The sequence below is a fragment of the Eurosta solidaginis genome, chromosome 4, assembly GCF_040869045.1.
Source record: "Eurosta solidaginis isolate ZX-2024a chromosome 4, ASM4086904v1, whole genome shotgun sequence".
NCBI lineage: Eukaryota > Metazoa > Arthropoda > Insecta > Diptera > Tephritidae > Eurosta > Eurosta solidaginis.
In genome coordinates this window covers 117,948,852-117,976,763 of record NC_090322.1, presented here as the reverse complement: position 1 = coordinate 117,976,763, position 27,912 = coordinate 117,948,852, and the positions used below count along the sequence as shown (strand labels likewise).

General features: G+C 37.8%; 1 protein-coding gene across 10 annotated transcripts in view; it reads right to left on the bottom strand.

The window, feature by feature from the left end:
• Positions 1-27,912, bottom strand: part of LOC137250204 (uncharacterized) — a 300,510-nt gene that overhangs the window by 37,799 nt on the left and 234,799 nt on the right. For 7 of the 10 annotated variants that reach the window (XR_010952848.1, XM_067782622.1, XM_067782621.1 and 4 more), the window contains 3 exons: positions 26,680-26,798; positions 26,281-26,608; positions 25,020-25,121 (listed from right to left, as the gene is read on the bottom strand). Coding sequence is in view for 7 of the 10 variants with exons in the window: in XM_067782622.1 (XP_067638723.1) it covers positions 25,020-25,121; positions 26,281-26,608; positions 26,680-26,798 (549 nt within the window). In the remaining 3 variants the exon portion in view is untranslated. Of the gene's footprint in view, positions 1-25,019; positions 25,122-25,151; positions 25,525-25,685; positions 26,228-26,280; positions 26,609-26,679; positions 26,799-27,912 lie in introns of those variants that run through there. The other 3 variants (XR_010952851.1, XR_010952850.1, XM_067782625.1) reach the window with 2 other exon arrangements.

Below are 27,912 nucleotides of genomic sequence, written 5' to 3'. Positions count from 1 at the left end.
CTGACATTTCATAGATGCCTGGGGTTGTATCGGACTGTCCTTCCCGCCAGAGGAATCTTTGAGCGCACCTATTTTCGGAACGAATGACGATCTGATGAAATATTTCCTTAATATCTGCGCAGACTCCCACCACGCCTTCCCGAAAGTGAGATAACACTGACACCAGCGGTCGACCCTGTTGAGGAACCTTTAAAAGGCAGGAGTTTAACGAAACTCCATTAACTTTTGCGGTAGCATCGAAGACCAGTCTGATCTTTCCTGGTTTACGGGGATTATACACAGCGAAATGTGGTAGATACCACGTTCTTTGACTCGACTGTGAGGCTTCTTGTGGCGATAGTTTGCGTGCATAATTTTTAATGACGTAGCTCTGTATTATATTTTTATATGCCGTAGCAAATTCTGGGTTTTTCTCATTTTTCGTTCGATGCCAATTAAGCGTTGTAATGCCATGTCGTAACTTTCCGGCATTTCTATCTGTTCTGATCTCCACAGCAAGCCCGTTTGAAAGCGTTCACCAACTTTCGACGTTGTCTCTTCGAGAATGCGGAGAGCACGTATATCATCAGAGCTCTCGACAAGTGGCAGCGGCGCTACTCCGAATGACTCAGTGGAAAAGTACTCCGACACTATCTCCTGTATTTGTGTATCTGCGATAGGTCTAGCATTCAGACATATTCGACCTCTGCCCGCGGCTTCTACTGGTCCGAATACGACCCAACCCAGTTCAGGGTGCTTGTTTGTTGGGATTTGTTGAACGCGTGGGCAAACCCAGATGACCATGATCCAGTCCGATCAACACGGTGGGTACAGCGTTCGTGTATGGTTTCATCGGTAGTTTATTTCTGTATCGTGCGACGTCGGGAATGTCGCTCTCGCGTAAGGTCTGGGTGGGCAGCATGAGGTTGGAGATTCCATAAACGTTATGGAGCATGTGACGTCTTCTAATTCCCAGTCCGCTGATCTCGACGTTCGCTACTGCGACCGTTTGCCTGGCGGCCTTTCCGCCAAACCATTGAATGTCCACATCTCGACGATGGACATTGACGCCCAGCTCTTCCATTAGTGAGTTCTCCATTAGCGTTATCGATGACCCCTCGTCCAGTAACGCATGTGTTGACGCTTTTCCCGGGTCCATGTAATGTCACTGGCAGCTCTCGAAACAATATATTGAGATTAGTCGTAGAAGAACAGTTCAGCACTGTGTTATTGGTCGCCTTTGTATCTGATGGGCTCGGAGTCGGAGCCGTGATATCTCTTTCGGTCGTGCTTTGCGTTCGACGAGGAGGCTCAGCGCTATGTAGTAGTCGATGATGAGTGCGTTTGCAGTTGTCGATCGAACATACTTGACGATGTTGACATTCCCGTGTAGCGTGACCAACTTTCAAAAAACCGAAACATAACCGAAACTCTTTGGCTTTATTCCACCTCTCCGAAATGGTGGCATCTTTAAAACGTCGGCACTCTGATGCATGATGCTCGTCTTGGAAAATTGGGCATCTATCCCGTCGCTGTTCTCCGTCGTACTCGTTGGCTGCAGCATGTAACACTGGGCGACGCTTAACGTCCTGTCTTTCAGATTCCATGACTAGTTGCACGTAGTTGGACAGTCAACCACATATTGAAACTAACGATCGTGGCGTTACGGCATGGCGGGCCCATTCCAAGCGTTTCGTAAGAGGAAGTTTCGACGTCAGCTCCTCGAGCAATGTCGGATTTGATAAATGTCTTTCGTCGCCCATAGATTGAAGGAACACTACCAGGTTATTTGTAAACGTAGCAAACTGGAGCAATTCTTTCATTGCTCCCTCTGGTATACAGTGAGTTTCCTTTACCTGGCGGAGCTGACTGCGGCATTGACGTTACTCGGCTGTATCAATAGCGCCTTTACGGCCTCTCGTGCTGCGCCTTTCAAGCTCTTATTCAACCTTTGGTTATTCTCGAAATTCGAGTACCCATATGCAGCGGTAGACTCGTTATATGCAGTATAAAATACAGGCCAGTCTTCAGGTTGTCCGCCGAACTCCGGCGGGTCACGTTCTTGCCTGGGAGTTAGCATCATCATGTTGTGACCAGGGAACGTCTGAGTTGGTGCGTAATGCGGCAGCGGCACTGTCGTTGGACTGTCCCTCATTCCCATAAGTTGTTTTTGTAGTTCATTAACTTGTAGTTGTAAGGCGGCAACTGTATGATTGTCTGGTATATGTGACGGACCATATGGGTCGGGTGGCAGAGCTCCTGTAATGAGCTGCGGTTGTGAGGCGACTGTTTTGCTGCCTATATTCGACGCGAGATGCGATGTTTGATGTATTTATCGGAGGAACATTGACGAGGGCCTCTGGCTTGTGGACATATGTCGGCATGTCATACGCCGCAGCGGGCATATACGAATGGGGAGGCACAGATTATTGGCAGAATATTCGTGACGGCTGGTATAGTTGCAGTGGAGGACAAGTTCGATGGCAGTGGGTCGATGGCGATTACTTCGCTTGCAACGGGCGACCAAGTGCAAGGCAGTGACGGATTCGACGGCAAAATGTCGATGGCGGCGGTCACGCTTGTACTTGCCGGAGAGTTGCAAGTGGTTGTTGACAAAAAGGCTGTACTTTGCATATCTATCTGGTTGCTTGCTCCTATCTGGAGCCGTGGACTACGGCGAACGGGTGTATGATGAATTCTGTACATGTGCGCAGGAGTTCACTGCTAGCGAAAATGCGAAATAAAAATTGTTGCGAATTCTTTGCAGAAGCGGTTGAAATACATCTCCATTTAAAATGCGTTTATTTCTGATTATATGTAAATGTGACAATTACAATTAGTTAATGTATTATAATAAATATTAATAAACTCACCGCAGTTTCCACTTCTGCTTGGGCTGTTTTCTGTCGGTCTTTTATCAAGTTTAAATTTTTCAGCTTCAATGCTAACAGCTGACAGCTTAGAGAAGACAAAACTGCGGTGTTGCCGTGTGACATCAAAGTGATACAAATGGTGATGTTGCCATGTAGCATAACGTTGCAGGGTATTTGAGATCTGTTCATAACAGTTGTCGAGGTCAATACGCGTCGTTTGACACCTCTCTTGATATTTTTGGACGCGTATTTGCAGTGTCATGCTGTCGTATAGAATCACCAAAACTGATTCCTGTTGGCGAGGTATTTGTTTTTTTTTCAGTCACAGTCACGGTTAAAAGCCGCTGTGACTGAGAGGTCACAATCACAGATAACATTGTTCCGCAAAAATCGCGGGATCGGCCAACATTATTGCGGAAACACTAAACAACTGAAATGAAAATATTCTCTCTCATGCTGTTTTCACACAGACGGCTTATTGAATAATAAAGGCAGTTTTCTACATTAAGACGCTTATTGAGCTCAATCTTCCCTACAAAATTCGAATCTATAATTATTTCATTAGTAGCTAATCGAATGCCTAATGAAGTCAAAAGCACAATGCAACTCTGTTGGGAGCGTTCAGTTTCTTAGTTTTTGGTGTGTTCAGTGCTTAAAAATGTCATTTGTCAAAGTAAATGTCATTGTCTGCATGGCGGAACGATACAAGGTGGCCGCATCGAACAGCTGATTATAACCTTTTTTTATTTGATTTGATACATCAACTTCCGGCGCAGTACGATTTTGACATTTGTCCATCGAATTTACAAAAACAAAGTACATGAAATTATTATTTATGTATGTAGGTATGTCACCATGCTGCCACCTTGTATCGTTCATACTAATCATGGTTCAATTATGTACAGGTTGGCTCATCTCATCAGCTGATTTTATTTATGTCATTGCATGGTCGAAGGGATTGTCAAAAGGAGATGGCAAACTCAAAATGAAACCAACACATTGGCAACATTTTACTTACACATACAAAAACTGCTAAGTTTTATGTTTCCATTCCATACCATTCGCACCAACACCAATACACAGATTTTGACAATTTGAACAGACATATTTTGTTGCTTTACAGATGAGCCAACCTGTATATAGTTGAACCATGATACTAATCGATAGTTACTTCTGTGTGAAAGCAAAAAATTTACGATTTCATTAGAAGGTGAAATGAGATCATTAAGTTTCTGTGTGAAAACAGTATAAACCTCGCAAACCAATTCCCAAACTATGTTGCAATAGTACGAAAACAAAAACATACATTTTTTGGCAAGAAATACGAAAAACGGAATAACCGTAGACTGAGGTCGACTTTATGTTAAGCAGCGCATTATTGACATTCATTTCGCCTTCACATACATTTAATTATATGCAAGCCGTTTCATTTTGCAATATATACATACAAGTAATTAAAAAAGTATTTTTAAAGTAGTAGTACTAATGCACCACCACATACATATATCGTTAAATCCACACTGCAAAAATTGTTGGAGCATGTGTTGCATGTGTGTTTAATTTACGGCTACCAGTTTTCTAATTTTATGTTTGTATATTATTCTATTCCTGTGTTCTTCGCCCCTCATACCTGCACTTGATCGTCCCTCGCCTAGCACTTAAATGTGCAAAGCGTGCCCGTATGAGCAAAAGGCTCATACGAGTCGTTTTGCCCATCGGTGGACTAAGCCATAGTGTACCATACTAAGCGTGTCAACTAAGCGATAAACGTCAAAATTACAAACAGCCTCGCTACATGAATCAATAAACAGATCCCGCATTAAAAAATGAGAGCAAAAAAATCATATTTGGCTGGGAAATAAATTTCTGGGCGTGATGTCACGCTTTTGACAACATGTTTTATTGCTGACGCAGTGTTCAGACTTTGTTCCATTCGGAGTATTTTGCTCCGCTCTTACCTCCTACTACATTTTTTATCTTAAAGGTTTATTTGGGTCGAGTTGAAAACTAAATAGTATTACTACCTAATACCTTTTGGTTGTAGTTTTCAATGCATATGTACGTATGAAAAGCTGATTCTTTACAAATGACGATTGGACGGAATGATTGTTCGTGTCTTAAGACATGTTTGTTCACATTTTTCGTATGGAATCAGAATAGAGGGAGTAAAATGCAAGCAAAAAATGGGTCCGGAAGCGATCTGTAAATCCTGTCTAAATTCAACATACTGCTCTTCTTAAAGTTTTATATAAAAATGAAGTACGTTGAGTCAGTGAGGTCAGCTAAACCTGTTTTGCGATAACAGTCGCCAATTGCGAGTACCAAGCGAGGTCAAAGTTTCCTCCAACTGTCTCTCCAAACTCAGTGAAGGTCTTCTCTTTCCTCTGTTAACAAACTGTTGGAGCGTATCCGTTCATCCGCACAACATGACCTAGCTAGCGAAGCTTTCTGTTTTTATTCGATGCACTATCGTCATATCTGCGAAAAGCTCATATAGCTCATCATTATACCTCCTTCGATACTCGCCGTCGACATCACGGATAGGACAATAAATCCTCCGGAGAACTTTTCTATCGAATACTCCAAGAGCCATATCATCTTCTCTCGACACCTTCCATGATTCTGAGCCATACATCAGGACAGTTATGAGTGACTTGTAGAGCGAGAATTCTGTTCGTCGAGACAGGACTTTTCTCTTCAATTGCTTAAAGAAGCACTTGTTGGCAAGAGTTATTCTCCGTTTGATTTCTAGGCCGACATTGTTTCTGCTTTTAATGCTGCTTCCCAAATAGACGAAATCCTTCACAGTCTCCAATTTATATGCGTCAACATTGACGTGGCTACAAAGGCCACGATGACATCAAGTATTTCGTCTTGTCCACATTTACTGCAAGACCCAATTTTTTTGCTTCTTTCTCTTATACCAACTCTTCGCCTCCATGTTTGAACAGCCCGGCGGGTATCCCGTCATAACTTGGCACCTTGTGATTTTTTAGCCATAATATTGCCATTATCACTTCGCCAAAGTTGAATGCCGGAGCGTGTTTTTCATCATCGGCAATCGGGGTATCGGATTCGTCTTCCCCCACACTCTGTACGTCAGTTACCAGGTCGCCATTGTCATTCCTACAGAAATCTTCCCCGGTCTTGAAAACTTCTGTCATTAAAAGAGTATGAAAAATGTATGATAAACCGAAAATAATAATAATATTTTTCGCGATAAATATCGATAGAGCCCACTTTTCTTCCAGAATGTTGTGTGCTAATGGGAGCATTATTTGGTAACCCTACACGTTTTAGGCAAACTCCATGTGCATCTGATAAGGCAGATAACTTTTTTGCTGAGAAACTTTTCATGACGAAAACACAATCAAAGAGATTGGCAAGCCACCAAATCAATTTGATGTTAGTTGTTCGCCCACTTTCAAAAAGGAAAAAAAAAAATATACTCCGAAAATTTTATTTTTACTCCGCCGTAGTCGTTTACTCAGGTAACAGTTTTAAATACTCCGAACACTGGTAGCGAAATATGAGAAAAATGTAATAAATCGAAAACTTCAAAAGCGCTACGTCATCAAATTTTTTTTTTCAAATTCGATTACAAATACAACAATTCCGGAATGCGGGATCTTGGCTGATTTGTTTATGGCCTCGCTCCCCTGATGCAAATCTCAGGTCTAGAGTTGCATTTTGGGTACGTAAGACTACTTTAAGCTGAGTTGCATTTGATAGTTTAACAAAATTATGTAGTGTTTAATAAATCAAATGTATAAGGGCAAATTTACATAAACGCTTTAAGCGCTTCAAAGCTAAGATAAGGCGTTTCTTTTCGTATGGCATTGTCAAAGCGTAGGCACGCAACCAAAACGGGTATGCAAATCCGCCTTTTGTTGCGATGCTTCGCCAGACAGATGCGTTCAATTTATGGCCGCACATATATCTGGAGTTGAGAAATTATCGAAGGAGGCTTTTACAACCCGTTGGTCGCTTCAAAGCGAAGAAAATGGCAGGAAGTCCCATTGTAATATTATGGCCTGCCAAAGCGTCAGATCGAAGCAACACGAGCAAAGCGTATATATAAATCCGCTTTAATTTATGGCGCTGTGAAAGTCCCCCGCAAATAAATATTGGTTTTTTTTTTATTTAAATATGCTGTTTCCACATTCTTGTATTACACAAATATAATAGACTGGGGGATAGTAATTGTAGAAATCCCAGAAAATATTTTACCGATATACTTTGTTGTTGCATTTAAAAAGCTTTTAGCAACAATTCGAAAAACTACGTCTTCTATGCTTTGTAGATTTAGAGAAGTAACCTCATGTTAGAAATTAAAAATTAATAGCTGTTTTTTTTGTTTACATCTATAGACGTTTACGCTTAAACTATATATGGACTGCTAAGCGTCAAAATTTATCTACTCTTTTGAAATTGCCGCGCATAAAATTAGTACTACTAAATTTGAATACGAATTATACTCAGATTCAACTGAAATAGGTGTCTATGTTTCACCTCTACACTAATTCTATGTATCATCTCTTAAAATGGTGCGTGTCCACAATTCATCGCAACTGATTCAGGTTTATGTTATAAACTATGGCCATCAGATGATTGTGTTTCCACTTTGCGGTAAACCCTGTGTAGCTAGTTATTTAACCACTGCCGCTAGATGGGTCTCCTAAGCGTTATCTAAGTGAGGATAAATATTTTTTTAAGCGCAAACGTATGCGCGTGTCAAGGGCCAATTAAACTTCCTTAACCCTAACGCCATAGTCGTAACTATACCCATATTCATAATCATCTCCAATGTAATCGATTAATGGTGCCTTAACCTAAAAATCCCGAAAATTTCATAAAAATGAAGAAAACGCTAAAAAGTACAAACATATTACACAAAAAATAATGCTCTTAGTCGTAACATATCCAGAATAATGAATAAAATCCACAAAAAGTTATTAAATTCACCAACATAAATATTTTTAGGTTATGGATATGGCGAGAAACCAAAAACCAATTGGTTGGCTATGGTATGGTAATGGCGTTAGCGTTATGGTATGGCACCATTAATCGATTGCATTGATTTCCATAAAGTAGGTTCGATCAGCTGTTGTATCTGGTTATGGTTATATGGTAATAAGTCACCATTAATTGACCCTTAAAAAGAAACACGGCTAATGTTGCAGAACACAGCAACACTTTCGTGACTACATAAACCCTCTTTCAATCTTTTACGTTCCTGCGCAGAACCCCGATTGACCGTTTAAAACCGAAACAACAATGGAAACCCAGATTTTCCCGTTATGACCACGGCTGCCACACCATGTTTTCATTTGGGACCAAAAGTCATCGAAAAAAAGGACCAAGTCCCAAAGAATTGGACCAAAGTCTTGTATTATTTAATTGGTTTGTATTATTAATTTGTAATTCGCAAATTCAAAAACGAGTCGAATTCGTTGTGAAATCTTTAATTTCAGGTCATTTTCATAGTTTTCTACAAAAAATTTTGATGAAACGATTGGAAGAATTTCTGAATTGCCTAATTATATATACGTGACCTGGAATCATGAAAGGGACCTATTGTGCGAAAATACCATTGTTCACTTTTTGAGTGATTCTTATAGGAAATTAAACCTCTTTCCAATTGAACAAATCGCAGTTTCACAAATCGCATTTAAAGCCAAATCGGACCACAAATACGATTTTTTGAAATATTTCGATCCATGCGCCACCTATCGGAGATTTTTTTCTTATTATTGCATTGTCATCGGGTTCTGAACTATATTCCAAGTTTCAAGTTTGTAGCTTATCGGGAAGTTACTTAAATTTTAATTACAAAATTCGTTCACAACGACCGGCGCCTACACAGAGTCAAGTTAAACAAAAACTTTAAACGCGTTTTTCTCGAAAACTTGTTTCCGCACAATAGGTCCCTTTCATGATTCCAGGTCACATATGCTAAAAATATCAAAAGGTCGCACAAACCAAAATAAAGTGTATTAATAGGTATTGCGTTTCTACACTAGGATTAGACTGCTTTGGTAAAGTAGAATTGCACACATACTTTCGTTTAACAAATAGCCTTATATAAACATATATTTTAAAGAAAAAACGTTAGAGGAAACACGTTGTTGCGTTTTATTGACACAAAAATCTTATGTTTATACTAAATTTCTCCAGAGCTCGGTTGCATCAATTTAATAATAAAATCAGTCCTAAAAGTAAAAAAAGAAATCGTTTCTAATACCTGGGTGTTCCAATTCTTTTTAATAATACATAAACTTAATTCTTTACTCTTCCGTTTACCAATACATCATTACGATTAAATTTTCCAATCTATGGCCTAGATTCAGTGAGTGCGCGTTTTGAAGTGTACACTTTTTCCATATAAATTTCTTTTAGAGAACTTCCAGCAACAAAGACAGAAATTATAGCCGCATCGCGTGAGGTGTATGCTAGAAGACACTTTCCAGAGTGAGCCAACGAGTAAAATTAATCCCTAGTACAAATCTAGCTTGGCTAAACACCTTAAACCTTAATTTTCTTTGGACTGGTAAGAGAAATTTAAATACCGACATCCCAAAAATTAAAAAAAAATTTTTAAGGGTATTTTTGTCGATATTATGACGAATATTAGCATCACTAAGCAGCTACTAAATAAATGCACAACAATAATAAAGCAGCCGCTCTTATGTAGAAGGCGACGAAGAGTAGTTACTCACACATACACACGCATATGGCTATGGGAGAGGCGTGGACTGCAGATATACATGTATATTAGAGATATACGCCGCCGATTCCCGTCGTTTTTCGCACGCCGCCGCCGAATGTCAAAAAAATCGGCGCGGCGCGTTACTATATTTAGTAGTTTTTTCAGACTGTCGAGGCCATTTATTGTTCATCTCGGAAATTGGTCCGATATGGTCGAATGGAGTATTAAGGGATGCGCATCACTGCCAGTCATAAAAGTCCAATTGAGAAATTTAACATATTCTAACCGTTCAAAAGTTCTGTGAGAAAACAGGCGCTTTCAATGCCGGATTTCGCATCACCGAATTTACAAAGTTATTAAAACAAAAAACTTAAAGAAAAGTTATATAATAAATTTAAATGCTCACTTCGCATAATTTTTTCAAAAAATTAATAAAGAACAATGAATTTAAATAAAATGCCCCAAAATGTCGAAGATATTTTCAAATTGTCCTCGAGTTGCTAAAAAAGCATGTTACCCGAAAAAGGTGCCGAATTTTATATCCCGATTGGCTGAAAGAATACGCGAAATCAGTGATGCAAACTCCTTTAGTAGGCTCCAGTGATTTAAATTCTCCTTTGAAAGGATTCTCAGCTCACACTTTAGTTGCATATATCTTCAACACGTATGAAAAGGGTTTGAAAAATCACTTTATTTGTTTAAAATAATTTGATAATTTTGATTGAGCTTTAGGCCAGATTATTGAATAAAACTTCTTTTTTTAGTAGTATTCAAAATATATTTATTTGTTCGATATTTCGACTTCAATCTGAAGTCATCATCAAGAATCTACGAAAAGAAAACAATTAACATTTTTAAACATACATTTCCGTAGCAAAAATACGACTTACACATATGGATATGTATGATCGACTAAACAGAATTATGACAACATAATTTTAGTAGAAACAAAAGAGCGAAAAATATAAATAATATAAATCAAAAACTCCCGCGAATGTAAACAATTTCATGTACCGCAAGTGTAAACAAAAATGATATGTATACAATAAAAATGTGTCAACAAAAGTTAAAAATATATATATATATATGTATGTACGTATTTAATGTATGTTATGCTCCATGGTTCAACTATATACAGGTTGGCTCATCTGTAAAGCAACAAAATATGTCTGTTCAAATTGCCAAAATCTGTGTATTAGTGTTGGTGCGAATGGTATGGAATGGAAACATAACACTTAGCAGTTTTTGTATGTGTAAGTAAAATGTTGCCAATGTGTTGGTTTCATTTTGAGTTTGCCATCTCCTTTTGACAATCCCTTCGACCATGCAATGACATAAATAAAATCAGCTGATGAGATGAGCCAACCTGTACATAATTGAACCATGTTATGCTCTCAGCATTGCTAGAGTTATTGTTCCAGCTTAAGTTTAGTGAGTGAGCTTAACTGACAGCAGCGTGATGTTGTTGTTTTAAGACCAAATTTCTGTAGTTTTTCATGTTCCAGAATGGTGACGCTATCCAGCTTTTGAAAACGTTCTAAAATGAAGCGCTTATTTTAATGTTTTTCATGTTCCAGAATGGTGACGCTATCCAGCTTTTGAAGACGTAACCATTCTGGAACATCAAAAACATTATAATAAGCGCTTCATTTTAGAAACCTTATACATTTTGAACACCCCTAATAATATAAAAATGAATTTTAAATCAGATGTAGACCACTGTGCACAAACCTACAGAAATTTGGTCTTAAAACAACAACATCACGCTGCTGTCAGTTAGGCTCACTCACTAAACTTAAGCTGGAACAATAACTCTAGCAATGCTGAGAGCATAGCATACATTAAATACGTACATACATACATATATATATATTTTTAACTTTTGTTGACACATTTTTATTGTATACATATCATTTTTGTTTACACTTGCGGTACATGAAATTGTTTATATTCGCGGGAGTTTTTGATTTATCTTTATTTATATTTTTCGCTCTTTTGTTTCTACTAAAATTATGTTGTCATAATTTCTGTTTAGTCGATCATACATATCCATATGTGTAAGTTGTATTTTTGCTACGGAAATGTATGTTTAAAAATGTTAATTGTTTTCTTTTCGTAGATTCTTGATGATGACTTCAAATTGAAGTCGAAATATCGAACAAATGAATATATTTTGAATACTACTAAAAAAAGAAGTTTTATTCAATAATCTGGCCTAAAGCTCAATCAAAATTATCAAATTATTAATTTAAATCTAAAATAGAGTCTGAAATCTTAATTTTGATTTTCACACTTCATCAGTCAACACCCAAGTCTCCCGGTTTGACATTTCCTAAAGTTGGCGGCCCTATCAACATGTTTAAATATGACCAACACGTGACGGCTCCTGTTACAAATGTGAATATGTAGGCACATTTTTTAACCAGGTTAGGCTTTCGTCCTTCGCAAGAACACTCAAAGTGGTGAAGCAAAAGCTTTCTCAAGACAGTCGACCAAATGACCGGGTGTTCTACTAGCCTAACGTAGGGGATAGTCAAGCTAGTCTGAAAACTGAAGGCTCTTATGGAAACGAAGACTATTGAAGTAAATTTATCGAACACAAACGTCCGCAAATGTTGGTCTACATTTTAAACTTTTATCCACGGTCCTTGTAAGTTTAAATTATATAGATGAGCCAAGGATTATACGATTCTCACCCATGAGTTACGCAATGATATCCACTTAGACTGCTTATGATGTCGAGGGCGGCATCTTTGGCAGAATATTTACTTCCTAATATTTCAAGGTGTCTTTTGGTGTAGCTTGGAAGCATAGCGCGACAAAAACATCCGTCAGAAAGTCTTCGGAGATACACTTAGAGCTTCTAGGAAAGTGACGTCGACGAAGGTATGAGTTCGAAGTCGCAGTCCTATAGCTTCTGTGCTGGCATATGGTATAAGGGCCAGGATGCGTGGTAGCGACTGGTGGTTGGGATTGCTACTGCTCGCATGTCGGGAATTGTAGCTCTTAGAAACTGCCAAACAAACTGAAGGCACTCTTTGGCGCGATCAACAATAAGCCAGCATTGATGCTAATCATTAAAACTGTGCCACGAGAGTCATGACTATTAGTGGATAATTGATAGCAACCGTTAGTCGCCTTTGTGCGTGACCATCATGGAACCACAAATGATTTAAAGAAATCATGCCGACGACGGGTATTAGTGTTAGCCCAGAACATCTCCTTCACTGAATCTGCGCTACAAAAGTGTTACCATTTTAAGTATTTCTACCTCTGCGCAAGGAGGTAATCCCGAAACTTTATGAACGATTCGCAAGATTTTGAGGCAAAAACCGCGGACCTTTCCGAAATGGCCGAAACATCGATTGCCTTAAATGCATATAAAAAATAAATAAAATGAATGTAAGACGCGATAACATCCGAAGAGATTTTGGGCCGAGCTTCTCTGCCAATTTCCGTCGTGCTCCCTTTCAATTTTTCCTACTCGTTTTGTGCCGACTGCGAGCGACATCTGCAAGGCAGAAGAGTTTTCACTGAGAGCTTTTCATGGCAGAAATACACTCGGAGTGCTTGCAAAACACTGCCGAGGGGCGACCCCGATTAGAAACATTTTCTTCTAATTGAAAAAACTTGTTTCTAAAATTTTGATGGTGCTTTTCCCGGGGCGTGAATCGAGGATCTTCGGTGTGGATGGCGGAGCACGCTACCATCACACAACGGCGGCCGCCATATAATATATATAAACAAAACCTTTCCAAATATTATTTTTTTAAATTTTCGCTTAACAAACCTCCTAGATCATGAACTAACAAACAGATCTCGCATTAAAAAATGAGAGAGCAAAAAAAGCATAGTTAGCTGGGAAATAAATTTTATCGGCGTGACGTCACGCTTTTGACAACATGTTTCATTGCTAACGCAGTGTTCAGACTTTATTCCAATCGCAGTATTTTGCTCCGCTCTTACCTCCTACTACATTTTTTATCTCAAAGGTTTATTTGGGTCGAGTTAAAAACTAAATAGTATCACTACCTAAATCCCTGCAAAAATCGTTGGATCATGTGGTCCACTGGAGTACTTACTATTATACTCCACTGTAATGCAGCAATGGACCAACTCATGTTTCTACACGAACATTGCCGATCATTGCTCGTTTTTAACGATTGTAATCACTGCACGATGTTTATTGGACTGTGCGTACTCCATGGATTACTCTGATGTAATGCGGAGCTGGAGCATATGGTCCAGTCCTAGGACATCGCAATGTTAATTGGACCATATTTTTTGTATGAATTGTGGTTAATTTTGGAGCAGTCGGTTGGTCCATAGCGAGTACTCCATACATGCATGCATGGAGTACTCGCGATTTTTGCAGGGATATTATACTACTAATACGTAGGAAAAGCTGATTGTTTATAAGTAACGATTGGATGAAATGCCGTGAATTCGTTGTTCGTGTCTTAAGACATGTTTGTTCACATTTTACTCAATGAATAGAAGGATAATAGAAGGAATAAAGTGTAAGCAAAAAATGTGTCCGGAAGCGATCTGTAAATCCTGCCAAAATTCAACGTACAGCACTTCTTGAAGTTTTATATAAAAATGATGTACGTTGAGTCAGTAAGGTCAGCTAACCCTGTTTTGCGATAACAATTGGGAGCACCAAGCGAGGTCAAATCTTCCTCCAACTGTCTTTCCTAAGTCAGTGAAGATCTTCTCCTTCCTCTATTTACAAGCTGCCGGAGCGTATTAGTTCATCCACATAACATGACCTAGCTAGCGAAGCTTAGGATTATAAATCTTCCGGAGAACCTTTCTCTCCAATACTCCAAGAGCCATCTCATCTTCTATCGACACCTTCCATGATTCCGAGCAATACATCAGGACAGGTATGATGGGTGACTTGTAGAGCACGAATTTTGTTCGTCGTGAAAGGACTTTACTTTTCAATTGCCTAAAGAAGCACTTGTTGGCAGAAGTTATTCTCCATTCGATTTCTAGGCCGACATTGGTTTTGCTTTTAATGCTGCTTCCCAAATAGACGAAATTCTTCACAGTCTCGAATTTACATCCGTCAACAGTGACGTGACTACAAAGGCCACGATGACAGCAAGTACTTCGGCTTGTCCACATTTACTGAAAGACCCACTTTTATGCTTCTTTATTTTATACCAACTCTTAGCCTCCATGTTTAAACAGCCCGGCGGGTATCCCGTCATTACTTGGCACCTTGTGATTTTTAGCCGTGATATTGCTATTCTCACTTCACCATAGTCGGATGTCGGAGCGTATTTTAGATCATCGGCGATCGGGGTATCGGGTTCGTCTTCCCCCACACTCTGTACGTCAGTTATCATGTCGCCATTACCGTTCCTACAGGAATCTGTCCGGTCTTGAAACCGACTCTATGTGCACCTGATAAGGCAGATAACTATTTTGCTGAGAAATATTTCATGGTAAAAACACAATCGAAGGGTTTGTCAAGCCACCAAATCAATTTGATGCTAGATATTCGCCCGCTTTCAAAAAGGAAAAAAAAATATACTCCGAAAATTTAATTTTTACTCCGGCGTAGTCGTTTTCTCAGGTAACAGTTTTAAATACTCCGAACACTGGTGGCGAAATATGAGAGAAATGTAATAAAACGAAAAACTTCAAAAACGCTACGTCACCAAACTTTTTTTCCAAATTCGATTACAAATACAACAATTCCGGAATGCGGGATATTGGCTCATTTGTTTATGCTCCTAGATACTCATCCGCAAGTTAATGATGTTGTTCCAGATCGTCAAACATACCATTGACGTCAGCAGACAGCAGCATGTTTATTCATTAGTTGTTGACAATGTGATACTCTGAAGTCCAGCCATTCAATTCAGAGGTTTACGCCGATCACTTTTTCGGCGCGCCGGACACGCCTGATGTTGAAGTATAATTGTTCTACTCCCAAAGTAGACAAAATAAAGACCATATTGCAATACTGAATATTGGAGTTATTTATTCGACAGTTCAGCGATACGAACGTTAGCAGAAGGTGCACAATAATTGGAATTCCCCGAAATTCGTTACAATAGCCGTGTTTTCTTTTACACGCGTATACGTTTCGTTTGCACGTGAAAGAAACGCCTATCCTCGCTTAGATAATGCTTGGGAGACCCATCTAGCGGCAATGGCAAAACAACTAGCTACAGCACAGGGTGTACCGAAAAGCGGAGACACAACCCTCTGTTGTATTTCTGTGTATAACATATAGCTGAATCCGTTGTGATAAATAGTGGACACGCATAGAATACATAGAATTAGTGCAGAGGGTGAAACATAGACACATATTTCAGTTCCATCAAAGTATAATGCGCATTGAAATTTAGTAGTACTAATTTTATGCGCAGAAATTTCAGAGGTGTATTTAAAGTTTGTCGCTTAGCAGTCCATATAAAGTTTAAGCGTAAACGTATATAGATGTGAAAAAAAACACAGCTAATATATTGCTTCCCAAAATAACTTTAACATAAATTAATTTTAAATTATAAAAACAAGTTAGTCTCATACTTTAATTTAGTTTTCAATTCAAGAATGGCCTCATCAGTGGTAAGCTCCGTCAAATTTCTGCATTTGCACCAACTTTTTTTTTAAACTCTAATAGTGACTAAAATCTATTACGAAAAGTCTTTGATAACCGATCGAAATATTTTGTCACGAAAACGAGAGAGGATCGGTGAGGAACCCAACTAAAACTTTAGCTGAAATTGAAATATTTGTACAAATAAACACTAATAAAAGCACTGGTGAAATTTTAAATAACAAAAACAAAAAAAAAAAAAAAACACAAAAAGCTAAAAACACTAACATTATTTCAAAATGAAGTAAATACCTTTGACTTCAATATTCATTTCTATTTACTTCATAATGATATTTTATGTATTTTTAAATAGCTTAAACTTGCACTTTATTTTTAACTTGCTCACACTGCAAAAACCAACTAATACCATAATCTCACTTTTGAAGCTATTCTTAGATAGAGTACAGTTCGAATACAACAAAAACAAATATACCTTTTAAAAGGCTGTTCTAATAAGAGATACTAACGACACATTTGGTGACAAACTTTTCACTTCGATTTTTTATTTTTGGCCTATGGGACCGACAACTGCGCAGCGGACCAAATGGGGTTGGAGAGGACCATTTTTGGCACAAAGTGGCAACCATGGTTATGACAACTTAGACGAGTGCCTGTCACAACTAAGTGAACACACACTTGTACTTATCCACAATGGACTAGGCAACCTTTTCTAGTTTTTTGTAAAAATATTTTTAATTTTCCGTACGGGATAATACCACAGGCAAACGTGTCAGTTATGACTCCAGAAGTATTTTACAAATTGTTTGTCCAAATTTTATGAAATGCATACTTTTGGCGGAGTGTTTAGTTGTGCATATGTCTGTAATTCAACCAAGTAAAAAGGATGGGCGGTCAAAAATCTACTACAAAACACAAAATGAACAGAGCCGCCATAGGGATCCGAAATTGATCAAGATAAATATCAGGATCATGACGTTGTTGTTGGATTTGTATGTTAAATTTTTATCTGGATCTGGATCAGGCTTCATTGGAGCTCAGCTCATAAACATATACCCTTCAAAAAACGCGAGTACTCCATACATAGTGTAAGGAATACTCCTTTAGGAGTATAGGAGTATTCCAAAACTAATCTGTATTCATACAAAAAATGTGCTCCAATTAACATTGCGATGTCCTAGGAGAGGAGTAGGTGATCCCACTCTCGCTTTGTTTGTGAGTATTCCATAGAGTACATACGTGAGAGTACTTTCCAAAGTACTTTCACTGTAGTACTCCATGGAGCACCCACAGAGGATCATATGCCAAAGTACTAGAGGAATTGTGTCGGAAAGAATTATCGGAGTGAATTTAATTTAAAATGAAAGTAAATGAAGAGGGGCAATACAACTTTTATATTTTATACTACAAATATTCTTATGTTATTTAGCATTTGCGTGAATAAAGAAACTAATATTTCTCTCTTCTATAGTATGTATACATAAAACCAGTGCGCGGTTGCATTTTATCAGAGTTGTCATAGTAAAATTTTATTATCAGTTATTTGCATGCAATATTTTACTTTTGGCAACTCTGTTCGATCGTCGTGTCGTGATCACGGTCGTTAAAAAACGAGCAATGATCGGCTGATGTTGGTCCGCAAACGCAATGCAAAGGAGTATTGTTGGAGTACTCCAACATGAAGCAAATGGAACACGTAATCCAACAATTTTTCCAGGGTATTGAACTGATGAATCGCGTGCAGGTGCTGAACTTACAATAAATATTGATTCTTCAAAATTATGCTTTTCTGTAGTAATTTTATTAATAATGTTTCTATTGTCAATTGGTCGCAGATTACATAAAACGTAATGAAATACGACTTTTCGTCTTTATTTTACCAAATACTGATGGATCGCTAAGGAGCTGAACTTAGAATAAATATTGTCAATGCAGCGATCCATATTAATGGATTTCAAAATTTCTAGATATTATGTAATCAGAATCTCGATCCATCAATATTTCATGATAAACATTCAACAAATATCGTGATCCAAAAATATTGACGGCATTGAACCAGATACATTTTTAAAAGACCATTGTTCTGTGAAGATGAAATGAAAAAAAAAATTTTTCAAAAAAAAATTTAATCAAATGTAAGAAAAATTTTGTTCACTTCATCGTTTCACAGAACAAGACATGAAACTTGACCGCTTTCACACGAATAGTTCCTTTACATTCAGAGATTATCGTTATCTTGACTACGATGCCTTGTTTTCCGATTTGTCCTGTATTAATTTTAGTGAATGTTGGTGCCTGGTTGCTTGAGTTCTCAACAGCAAATTTCTAGATGTCTATAACGAACATATTCCGACTCGCTCTAGTAATGTTATAAATAGTTCCTGTCCCAGGTATAACGATCACGTTATTTCTGCAATTAAGGCACGCCATATATGTAATATGTACACTATGCATGATGAAATTAATATTCAGGTGTTCTCATTCCGTTGACGTTTTCCCTTATTCTGACAAGTTCGGCATGCATAATTTAGAGGGTTGTCTATCATACTTTGAATTCTACTACGATCGGAGTAGATTTTACTATACGTTTAGAAATATAATAACTATGCAAGCCGCTACCAGAATTTTTTAAGCATAAACATAAACGTAACTTTGTATTCCCCAAAAGATTATAGACAAAATTTTGCAAAAAACTCAATTTTGAAATTTGTACGAAACATTTAACAATAAAAATTTAGTACTTTTGTAGTACAAGTAAATACTGGCATGTATATGTATATGCTAATAGAAAATGCTCGCAGTGAGTTTTGAATTCGAAATCAAAACAAGACAGCCTATAAAATTTTTGTGATTGTAGCAGCATAACGCCTATTTCACACAGAGGCTTAATGAAATAATTAGTAAAGTTTTCTACATTGAAGCCATAATTGAAATCAATCTTCCGTACAAAATACAAATTCTTAATTATCTCATTATAGCTTTATTGAATGCCTAATCCAGTGAAGAATCCAGTTGACTTTGTTTGGTGCTTCGATTTTTATTGTCAATGTAACAAATGACAATCAAAAATCAATTATTTCCAATAATTTACGAAAAATACGAAAAAATTCAAAATTTAATTTTCTCTGCATTTGCTGCAAAAGATAATATGGCTTTTTCGAAAATATGCACATATTTGGTTAGGTGCAACATCTATGGGTAGTTACGCATGCATTTTATTTTGGTTGTATTTATAGTTGAGAAGGAAACGACTGCTTTCCATTTTACCTATTTTTTGTAAAAACGAAATATTTTTTGGGGCTGCTTATGTATACATAGATGTTCGCTTAATGAAGCAAAAGGCCCTGTATGAAAAGGGAAACTTAATTATCTCATTAAACAAAATTGTGATTCGATTAAGTTTCTCTGTGAAAACGGTATAAGTGTGATAGGAAAAAATTGAAATTTAGGTACATTCGATTATTGAATACAAAAACAAAAACCTGTAAACAGCAAAATATCGTCACTCTGATGTTTGTGAGCGTACTTAGCCTGACGTAGCAATATAGGAGTATTACATATATGAGGCATGCAATAAGGCTAAACATTGTGGAGAAGGGTTAAAATTGAAGTAGCCTGGTGGGTTTATGAAACTGCACGAAACACGGCTAATATGATCATTAGAAACGCAAAATGTAAGTTCTTTTCCTCATGGTTAAATCCGACATTACCTGCTACGTCTCTATGGCGCAATTTAATTTTAGAATTTATGGAAGTAAGGGTCCAGTTTGTTCTTTGAATGCAAACTTTCTCAATGATGCGTTTGTGCAAAGTTCCAGTTGATTATCGTGTCTTAGTTCCAAATTCTTCGTTTTGTTGATCTGGAAATCCATTCGAGTTTTCTATGGTAACTGATCTCACCTGGTTAAAAGCATTCTCAAAATTCAATCAAATCTAACTGAAAGTTTTTGAAAGATTGCTAGCAGAGCGAATCAATTCGCATATATCGAGTTATAATCTGCTTTCACCGTGCCGATCTAGCTTTAGGGTACGCTTACACAGCCACCGACTTTGATCGCCCGATGCCGGTCGTAATCACCTGATAAAAATAGGCATAACCATTTCAACCAGTGTTGCCATTTTAGCTTTTTTCAAGCCAGATTTAGCTTTTTTTCTCGGTTTAGTTTAAAAGCTTAAAGCTAAATCGCAACTTTTTTTTAGAAATTGTTTAGCTCTTTTCAGCTTTTTTCAAAATTTTAGAAAATCTAGATAAACGGTTTTTTGAAGATTCAATTTTAAGAACATTGAATGAATTTGGGATAGATTTAAAAAATGTGAGGGGCTAAGGAACAGATAATGTTGGCGTTATGGTAGGCAGAAATCGAGGCGTAGTACCTATATTACTTAAGGCAACATCAACCTTATGTCAACAGACATAATATTTATTTAAAAAATACCGTTGTGCGTAAGGCTTATAGCTCACATAAAGTAAAACTTAAGTAAGGAATTATTACAAGCCATAAGGTAGAACATAAAAAAAATAAATAAATGTAAGGCGCGATAACCTCCGAAGAGATCTAAGGCCGATCTTCTCTTCCAATTTGCGTCGTGCTCCTCTTGATTTTCCCTAAAAATTGGCCGGACGGGACCTACATGTTTTATGCCGACTCCGAACGGCATCTGCAAGGCAGATGAGTTTTCACTGAGAGCTTTTTATGGCAGAAATACACCCGGAGCGCTTGCCAAACACAGCCAATTTTATTCTAATTGAAAAACCTTATTTCTTATATTTTGAGTGTGAACCCAGGGCATAAGGTGTGGTAGGAGGAGCACGCTACCATCACACCACGGTGGCCGCCGTAGAATATACCAACTTTATTATAAGGCTTATGGACCAATAAAAATAAGGGTTACTTACATAAGGCCTTATTAAAAGAAACTACTCGCTGTAACTATTAGGAACTTTTATATAAGGCTTATATATAGCCCACCCAAAATCAGGCTTACATAAGCTGTTATAATAACGAGGTTGAATAAGGATTGCTTTACCATAGTATAACCTTAATAATAATAATAATAATTGGACGTAGTGGTAGCGCACTGCCCTCAAGTGGCCCAAAGACACGAAGCTAACTAATTATTTTTTTATTTACAAATTTTTTTTTATTTTTTGTTTTTGGCCGAGTCATTGATGGGCAGTGGTTTGTAAAGCGTCGAGATTTAAAACTGCTCAACTACAGAAGAAATTGCATCAACTGAGGGTAAAACTTAAATTAATAGAATAGAAACAAACATATACAGCATTAACGGTTAAGAGAGATAAGAACAGTCTTATTTATAGAAAAACGGGTGTCCGACATATCAAATGTGTTTGAGTGAGAGTTATAATCTTGGCACAAACACCGGAAAGGTTCGTCAAGTTCGAAATTCGTTCTACATTGTTTTAAAAGAAGAGGTTTGTAGTGTCTCGTGTTTCGACAGGTAACACAAAAGCTCACTTCGTACAGAAGAAATGGGTTTGAAATCGATCCATTCAGTAGTTTTGTCATAAATATTACGCCAAGCATTTCCCTTCGAATAGCAAGAGTTTGAAGATTGATAAGTTTTTATGGATTAATTTAAATAAAGAGTCCTATTGAAAATTCCTTAAGACAAATAGTAAAAACTGTTTTTGTATTGACTTGAAAACTCGGATTCCAGACTATTGAGCCATACTCTAATATCGGTCTAACCAAGAGGAGGGTTTTTGTAACGTAGGGGTCGCTAAACTCTTTTGACCACCTTTTCACAAATGATAAAACACCTTTAGCTCTATTGACAGTGGCACTTATATGGGAGTTGAAGCTAAGTTTGCAGTTCATTGTAACTCCCAAGTCTACAAAAACATTAACACTTTCAAAGTTTTGGTTGTTAATTGTGTGAGAAGCTGGTTGAAAATTCCTACGCGAAAAACACTACAACTTGCTTTGCTATAAGTTAAAGGTATATTCTGGGTTTGCTAAAAGTGCTTTGATGCTAATGTAGAGGTACCTATATGTTAGTAAATGCAGTAAATGATTGTCAATGTGTTGGTTACATTTTACATTTGCCAGCTCCTTTTGACAATCCCTACGCCAGTACAATGAAAAAAATAAAATCAGTCGCTGCGAAGAGCCAACCATACGATTGAGCCATGTATTTCCCTCAAACGAAATATATTTCCCGCCAATAAGGAACGAATGCTAGTTCTCCACGCGCACAATACCTGAGTTCCGATCCATATGCCGATGAAAATTTAACATGCAAATGAAACCATAGCGTTGTGATCCTGATATTAATCTAGATCAGTGATCGTCAGCTAAAATAAAAAAATAAATGTAAGGCGCGATAACCTCCGAAGAGATCTAAGGCCGAGCTTCTCTTCCAATTTGCGTCGTGCTCCTCTTGATTTTTCCCTACAAATTGGCCGGACGGGACCTACATGTTTTATGCCGACTCCGAACGGCATCTGCAAGGCAGATGAGTTTTCACTGAGAGCTTTTCATGGCAGAAATACAATCGGAGCGCTTGCCAGACACTGTCGAGGGGCGACCCCGCTTAGAAAAAATTTCTTCTAATTGAAAAATCTTATTTCTAAAATTTTGATGTTGCTTTGCCCGGGAGTTGAACCCAGGGCATACGGTGTGATAGGCGGAGCACGCTACCATCACACCACGGTGGCCGCCAGTGATCGTCAGCTAGTGAAATAATTATTCGCGCTGACTTCACACACACATATTATTATTCTCTTTCGTTTAGTTATTGCTAAACAACAAAGATTACTTGATACGCACTCTCATTTTTTGCGCTCTCACGAGGGATTTATCTCAAATTTGAGCTGGCAACAATCACAGATAAATCCCTCGCGCCAGCTGAAGCGGCTGCCAGAACAAAAAATGTGCCAGCTAAAATGAAAAACGGGCCAAAAATTTCGGTAAACTTTAGTTTGACCTACAAATGTAGAAATGCGTTCAAAAATTATGGGAAAAGAATAAAAAATACTTGTTTTAGTATAAATATTATTAGTTCGAAGGCTGAGGGTAAATATTATTTCCCATTCAAAAGTTATCACTAAAAACATGTTTTGCAAATATGAAGTCCCGATGCAACCAGTCCATTTTGATCACAGAACCTGGAACGTCAGACATGTAGGATAAGCCCTATCCATTAAATGACGTTAACGATTATATCATAGGTCCGATTTACTGAAATTTCAAAAGAATATATGGTCTTCACTGTGAGTTAAATGCGTTACAATATTTGACTCAGTAATTTAATGAAAATGTAAATTTTACTTAGATTTGTTTATATTTAACTCTAACTAGTCGTACTATTGTAAAATAAGTTTAAAGAAAATCCCCATATTCAGATCTATTAATTTTTGTATGGAGTGACATCATTGACAAATGTTATAAAAATGTGCATTTTGACAGCGCTCTCTCGAAACAAAGAGTTGCAAATCCATTCGTCTATGCTAAACGAGCAGAGTAGCAACATCGAAGGAGGCTATTGCTATTTGCACATTCCAAAAAAATATTTTGCAATCAAACGTTCATGCACAGAATGGTTTAATATCCACCATTTATTTTGTTTAAGTTTTTCGTTAGACTCAAACAATAAAGTAGTATTTTTATGGCAATTTGACGCATTATTTTTTAAGTGCTAACAGAGATGCGTGCATACGTCCTACCTCATTGCTTTTTTTATCAACTATTAAACCACTACTACTACGATGACTTAAGTCTTACTAACACAGTCAAAATTTCAATTTTGGTGACCACTGCTCTAGCAGGGCAGCAGGGCGACATACATGCAAGCATATATACAAAGTCCATGGACTATGTTCTTTGAATTCGATGGACTAATGTCAAAATCGTACTGCGCCGGTAGTTTAGGTGTCAAATCATATTAAAAAAGGACCAATGAGCTGATTTCCGGCCGCCACCTGTACGTTTTCGCCATGGGTAGCACTTCAGGCATATGTATGCCGATAAAATAAACATATGTAAGGCGCGATAATCTCCGAAGAGATTTTAAGCCGAGCTTCTCTTCCAATTTTCGTTGTGCTCCTTTTAGCTTTTCCTACAAATAGGCGGAAAGGGGCCTACATTTTGTATGCCGACTCCGAATGGCATCTGCAAGGCAGATGAGTTTTCACTGAGAAACTTTTCATGGCTGAATTACAATCGGAGTGCTTGCCAAATCACCGCCGAGGAGCGACCCGGCTTAGAAAAACTCTCTTCTGACTGAAAAAAAAAATGTTTCTAAAATTTTTGATGTTGCTTTGTGAACCCAAGAACTTCAGTGCAGTAGGCGGAGTACGCTACCACCACACCCCGGCGGCCGCCGGTACACCCGATTGTTTACTATAAGTCTGAAAACAACTTGTAAAGGCTATAAAATAATTACATTATTATCATTTTAAACCAAGCTAGAAAAATTATAAATTTCTCATCTGCAACAAAATATGAAAAATAGAAGAACCACTGCAGAATGTGCATTTTTTTGCTCATAGCTCCTGAAAAAAGCAATATATTTAATATCAGCCATCAATGCAAAGCCCTATATAATTTTATGTAATTCGCGGCTTGAATCTCGGTGATGATGATTACATGGCGGTTTTCGAAATGGTACCATCGCAATATGCCAGTAAATGTTTCCTTCTTTTCAGTTTTTCCTAAACAAAAATAATAATTGAATAATTCAATTATTATAATTGCTTATTGGAACTCAAGTGTTGATAGCTAATAGCGTAGGAAACCATTAAAATTAAATATACCCAGTAGCGAGCTTAGCTAACTATTAGGTTTAAAAAAAACCTAGATATATTGAGAGCACATTTATTATTTTGACCGCAACTGCTTAATACATGTTTTAATCTTACCCGTAGATACATAGCAGACAATTGCAGCACAATTATTTTCGTAGTTCCAGCGGCGTCGTATTGATATTGTGTAATCGCTTACGGAGCATCCAGTTTCTTCGTCTGATTGCAATAAATAAATAAAAAACATAAGAAACATACAAACTAAGTAAGTGGCGATTCCTTCGAATTTTTATCTTATTCTTCCGGAAGTTGTGCTGTTAAATTATTTGCAACAAAAACACTTTCAACGCCAGTTAAAAAAACATACCTAACAGAACTAACAACAACTAAAAAAACTAAAACAGGAAGACAAAAATATATTTTGGACGAATAAGAAAAAATAAACTATTACAATAAAAATTTCGTGAAGTAGTCGGTATTTAATTCGAAAACAAATTGAGGCCGAATGGCTAGAATTTTTTTAGGAAGATAGTGTTCATCTACGGCTTTAGGTGGCGCTTGGGCTATGAAATAACTAGAAAAATGATATTCCAGTAGTACTTTTACTCGGTATTCTGTGCATCTATATAATTTTAAAAGAGAGAGAATGTTTTATAAGGTCCGTGCGGTAAAGGGGCCGTAAGAGCCAACCAAAATGTACAGACCCGCCATTTAGTCTAGTACCAGCACTTATATTAAAGGACTGCCCACATCCGTTGAGCATGTGAAAACCAAGATACGAACCTTGAGAAGAAAACGACACGAGCCACCTTTTCGCCTATTTGTCGATAAAACCGCAATACCGGCCGGTGACAGCATGGGGTATGGCGATCGCGGTTTGCATTGGAAAGAGTAGGTGGAGCATAACTTGGTTCTCCATTGTATTTTCAATTGGCATGTTGTTGTTGTTGCAGCGATAAGGACACTACCCGAAGGCCTTGGGGAGTGGTATCGATGTTGATGATCCTTTGCCGGATGTAGATCCGGTACGTTCCGGCACCAAGCCCGACCATCTCGGGAACGATTTGTTATGACCACCTGCGACCTTCTAGCCCATACCGCCCTCCCACCCCCTAGATCCATGAGGAGTTCGGGGTCGCCAGAGCCTCGGCTGTTAATAAAACAGGATTCGCCACGGATAGATGAATCTATTTTGTATTTTAGTCGCCTCTTACGACAGGCATACCTAGCGCGGGTATATTCTAACCCTCTAAGCCGCTTGGCTGTTGGCACCACAGCGCGCTTTGTTGCGAGAACGTCAAAATCGTGTAGATGGTTAACCGCAGCTAAAAAAAGGAATTTGAGCTTTCTCTGTGTAGGTTTCTTCTTTTGTACTTACACTCGAATTGGTCATTGTGCGTATGTGCCCAAACTTGCCACTCCACTAATGCGTCACGAGGTAAAGTTGGTACAACAATATAATCCATTATTGCATTCGCTGTACGTCGCTCCCATTGACGGCGTGCCTCTGTTATAAAGGCTGGATGAGTAAGGAAACAAATACCATGAACTACATCGCGTAATTGCCCTTGGGCGTTCATAGCTTTTGCTATTCGACTAACGTGCCGCAAAGCTAGCTTACATTGAGGACGTATACCTCCTTCAATTATTGTCATACTTCCAGGAACAAGTCCGATTTGACCAGAAATATATGTAATTTCATCGATCTGAAATGCATTTTACACATACATGCATAGATAAATGTTTGAATATATAGTTTTAATTAATTTGATATTACTCTCGTCGACTGACTATAAGTTCCAATATTTGCTGGCGCCCAATGGGAAATACCTTGCACATGCATTGTTTGACGTTGCTTAGGCAAATCATTGCTAATGTTATGGTCATCGATGGAACCTGCAACAAAGCCGATATAAACGTAAAATGACATATGACTTCCATGTGTACATACAAATATTCATATTTATATCTTTATTCAGTCAATGGCAACAGACCTTATTGACTATGTAGATTTATATTATTATTATAAATTAACTTAAAACTAATTAACAACGAGTTCACGGAACGGTTGTATTTGCTCGGTAGTTAAACAAGGGTCTTGACATAGTAAAGTCAAGATCCAGACTTCTAGAGATCCGATTAAACTCTTTAAGCCCTCTAAACAGTGGTGCAAAAGTAAGATAATTAGATCTCCGAACTTCAATGTAAAATATATTATAAGAGCGGAGAGTTCTATTGGGAACATCTAAACATATTTGTCCAAGAAGAGCTAGGCAGTCAAATACACCAGTGATAATGTCGACGATAAACATTAAGTTTTGAACAGAACGTCTGACTTCGTGCGGCAAAATGTCGATGAGCATGCACCTAGCAATATAGGGAGGCAACGGATTATCAAAATAGAGAGGTTGAAGATTATCTAATGAATTTGCGTTGAACACTTTCAATTGAATGTTAGCAACATCGATGCGTCACTGTGTTGCTAGTTAATAAAAGCACAACAACAGCAAAGTAAGCAACTACACATATGTACATGTAAACATCTAAGCAAGCAGCAACACATACATATATGCAAACAGCGAAGAGATTATTTCACATATACACTTGTAGTTATCACCTAAGAGCAGATGTTATTACTCACGCATCCACACGCATATAATTAGAAGCCAAATGTAAATACCAGATACATAAAAGAGAAATAAATAAGCAGCTGTTCTAGTAGACTATTAGTGAAAAGTCTAGACCCTAATAGAAGAAGGCGAATGAGGCAACAGAGAGTATAAAAGGAGCGCAAGCTGAGGAAGAGTCAATCATTTTGATTTTATCACGCTATTACTGAAGTACGTGAGCATTGTAATTATGAAGTACTACTGTCGCAGTAGAGTTGTAAATGATGACGATTTTGCCATACTGAATATTTGTGTTATTTATTCGACAGTTCAGCGATCCGAACTTTAACAGAAGCTGCAAAATAATCAGGAATTTCCCAAAATTTATACAGAGGCAAGAG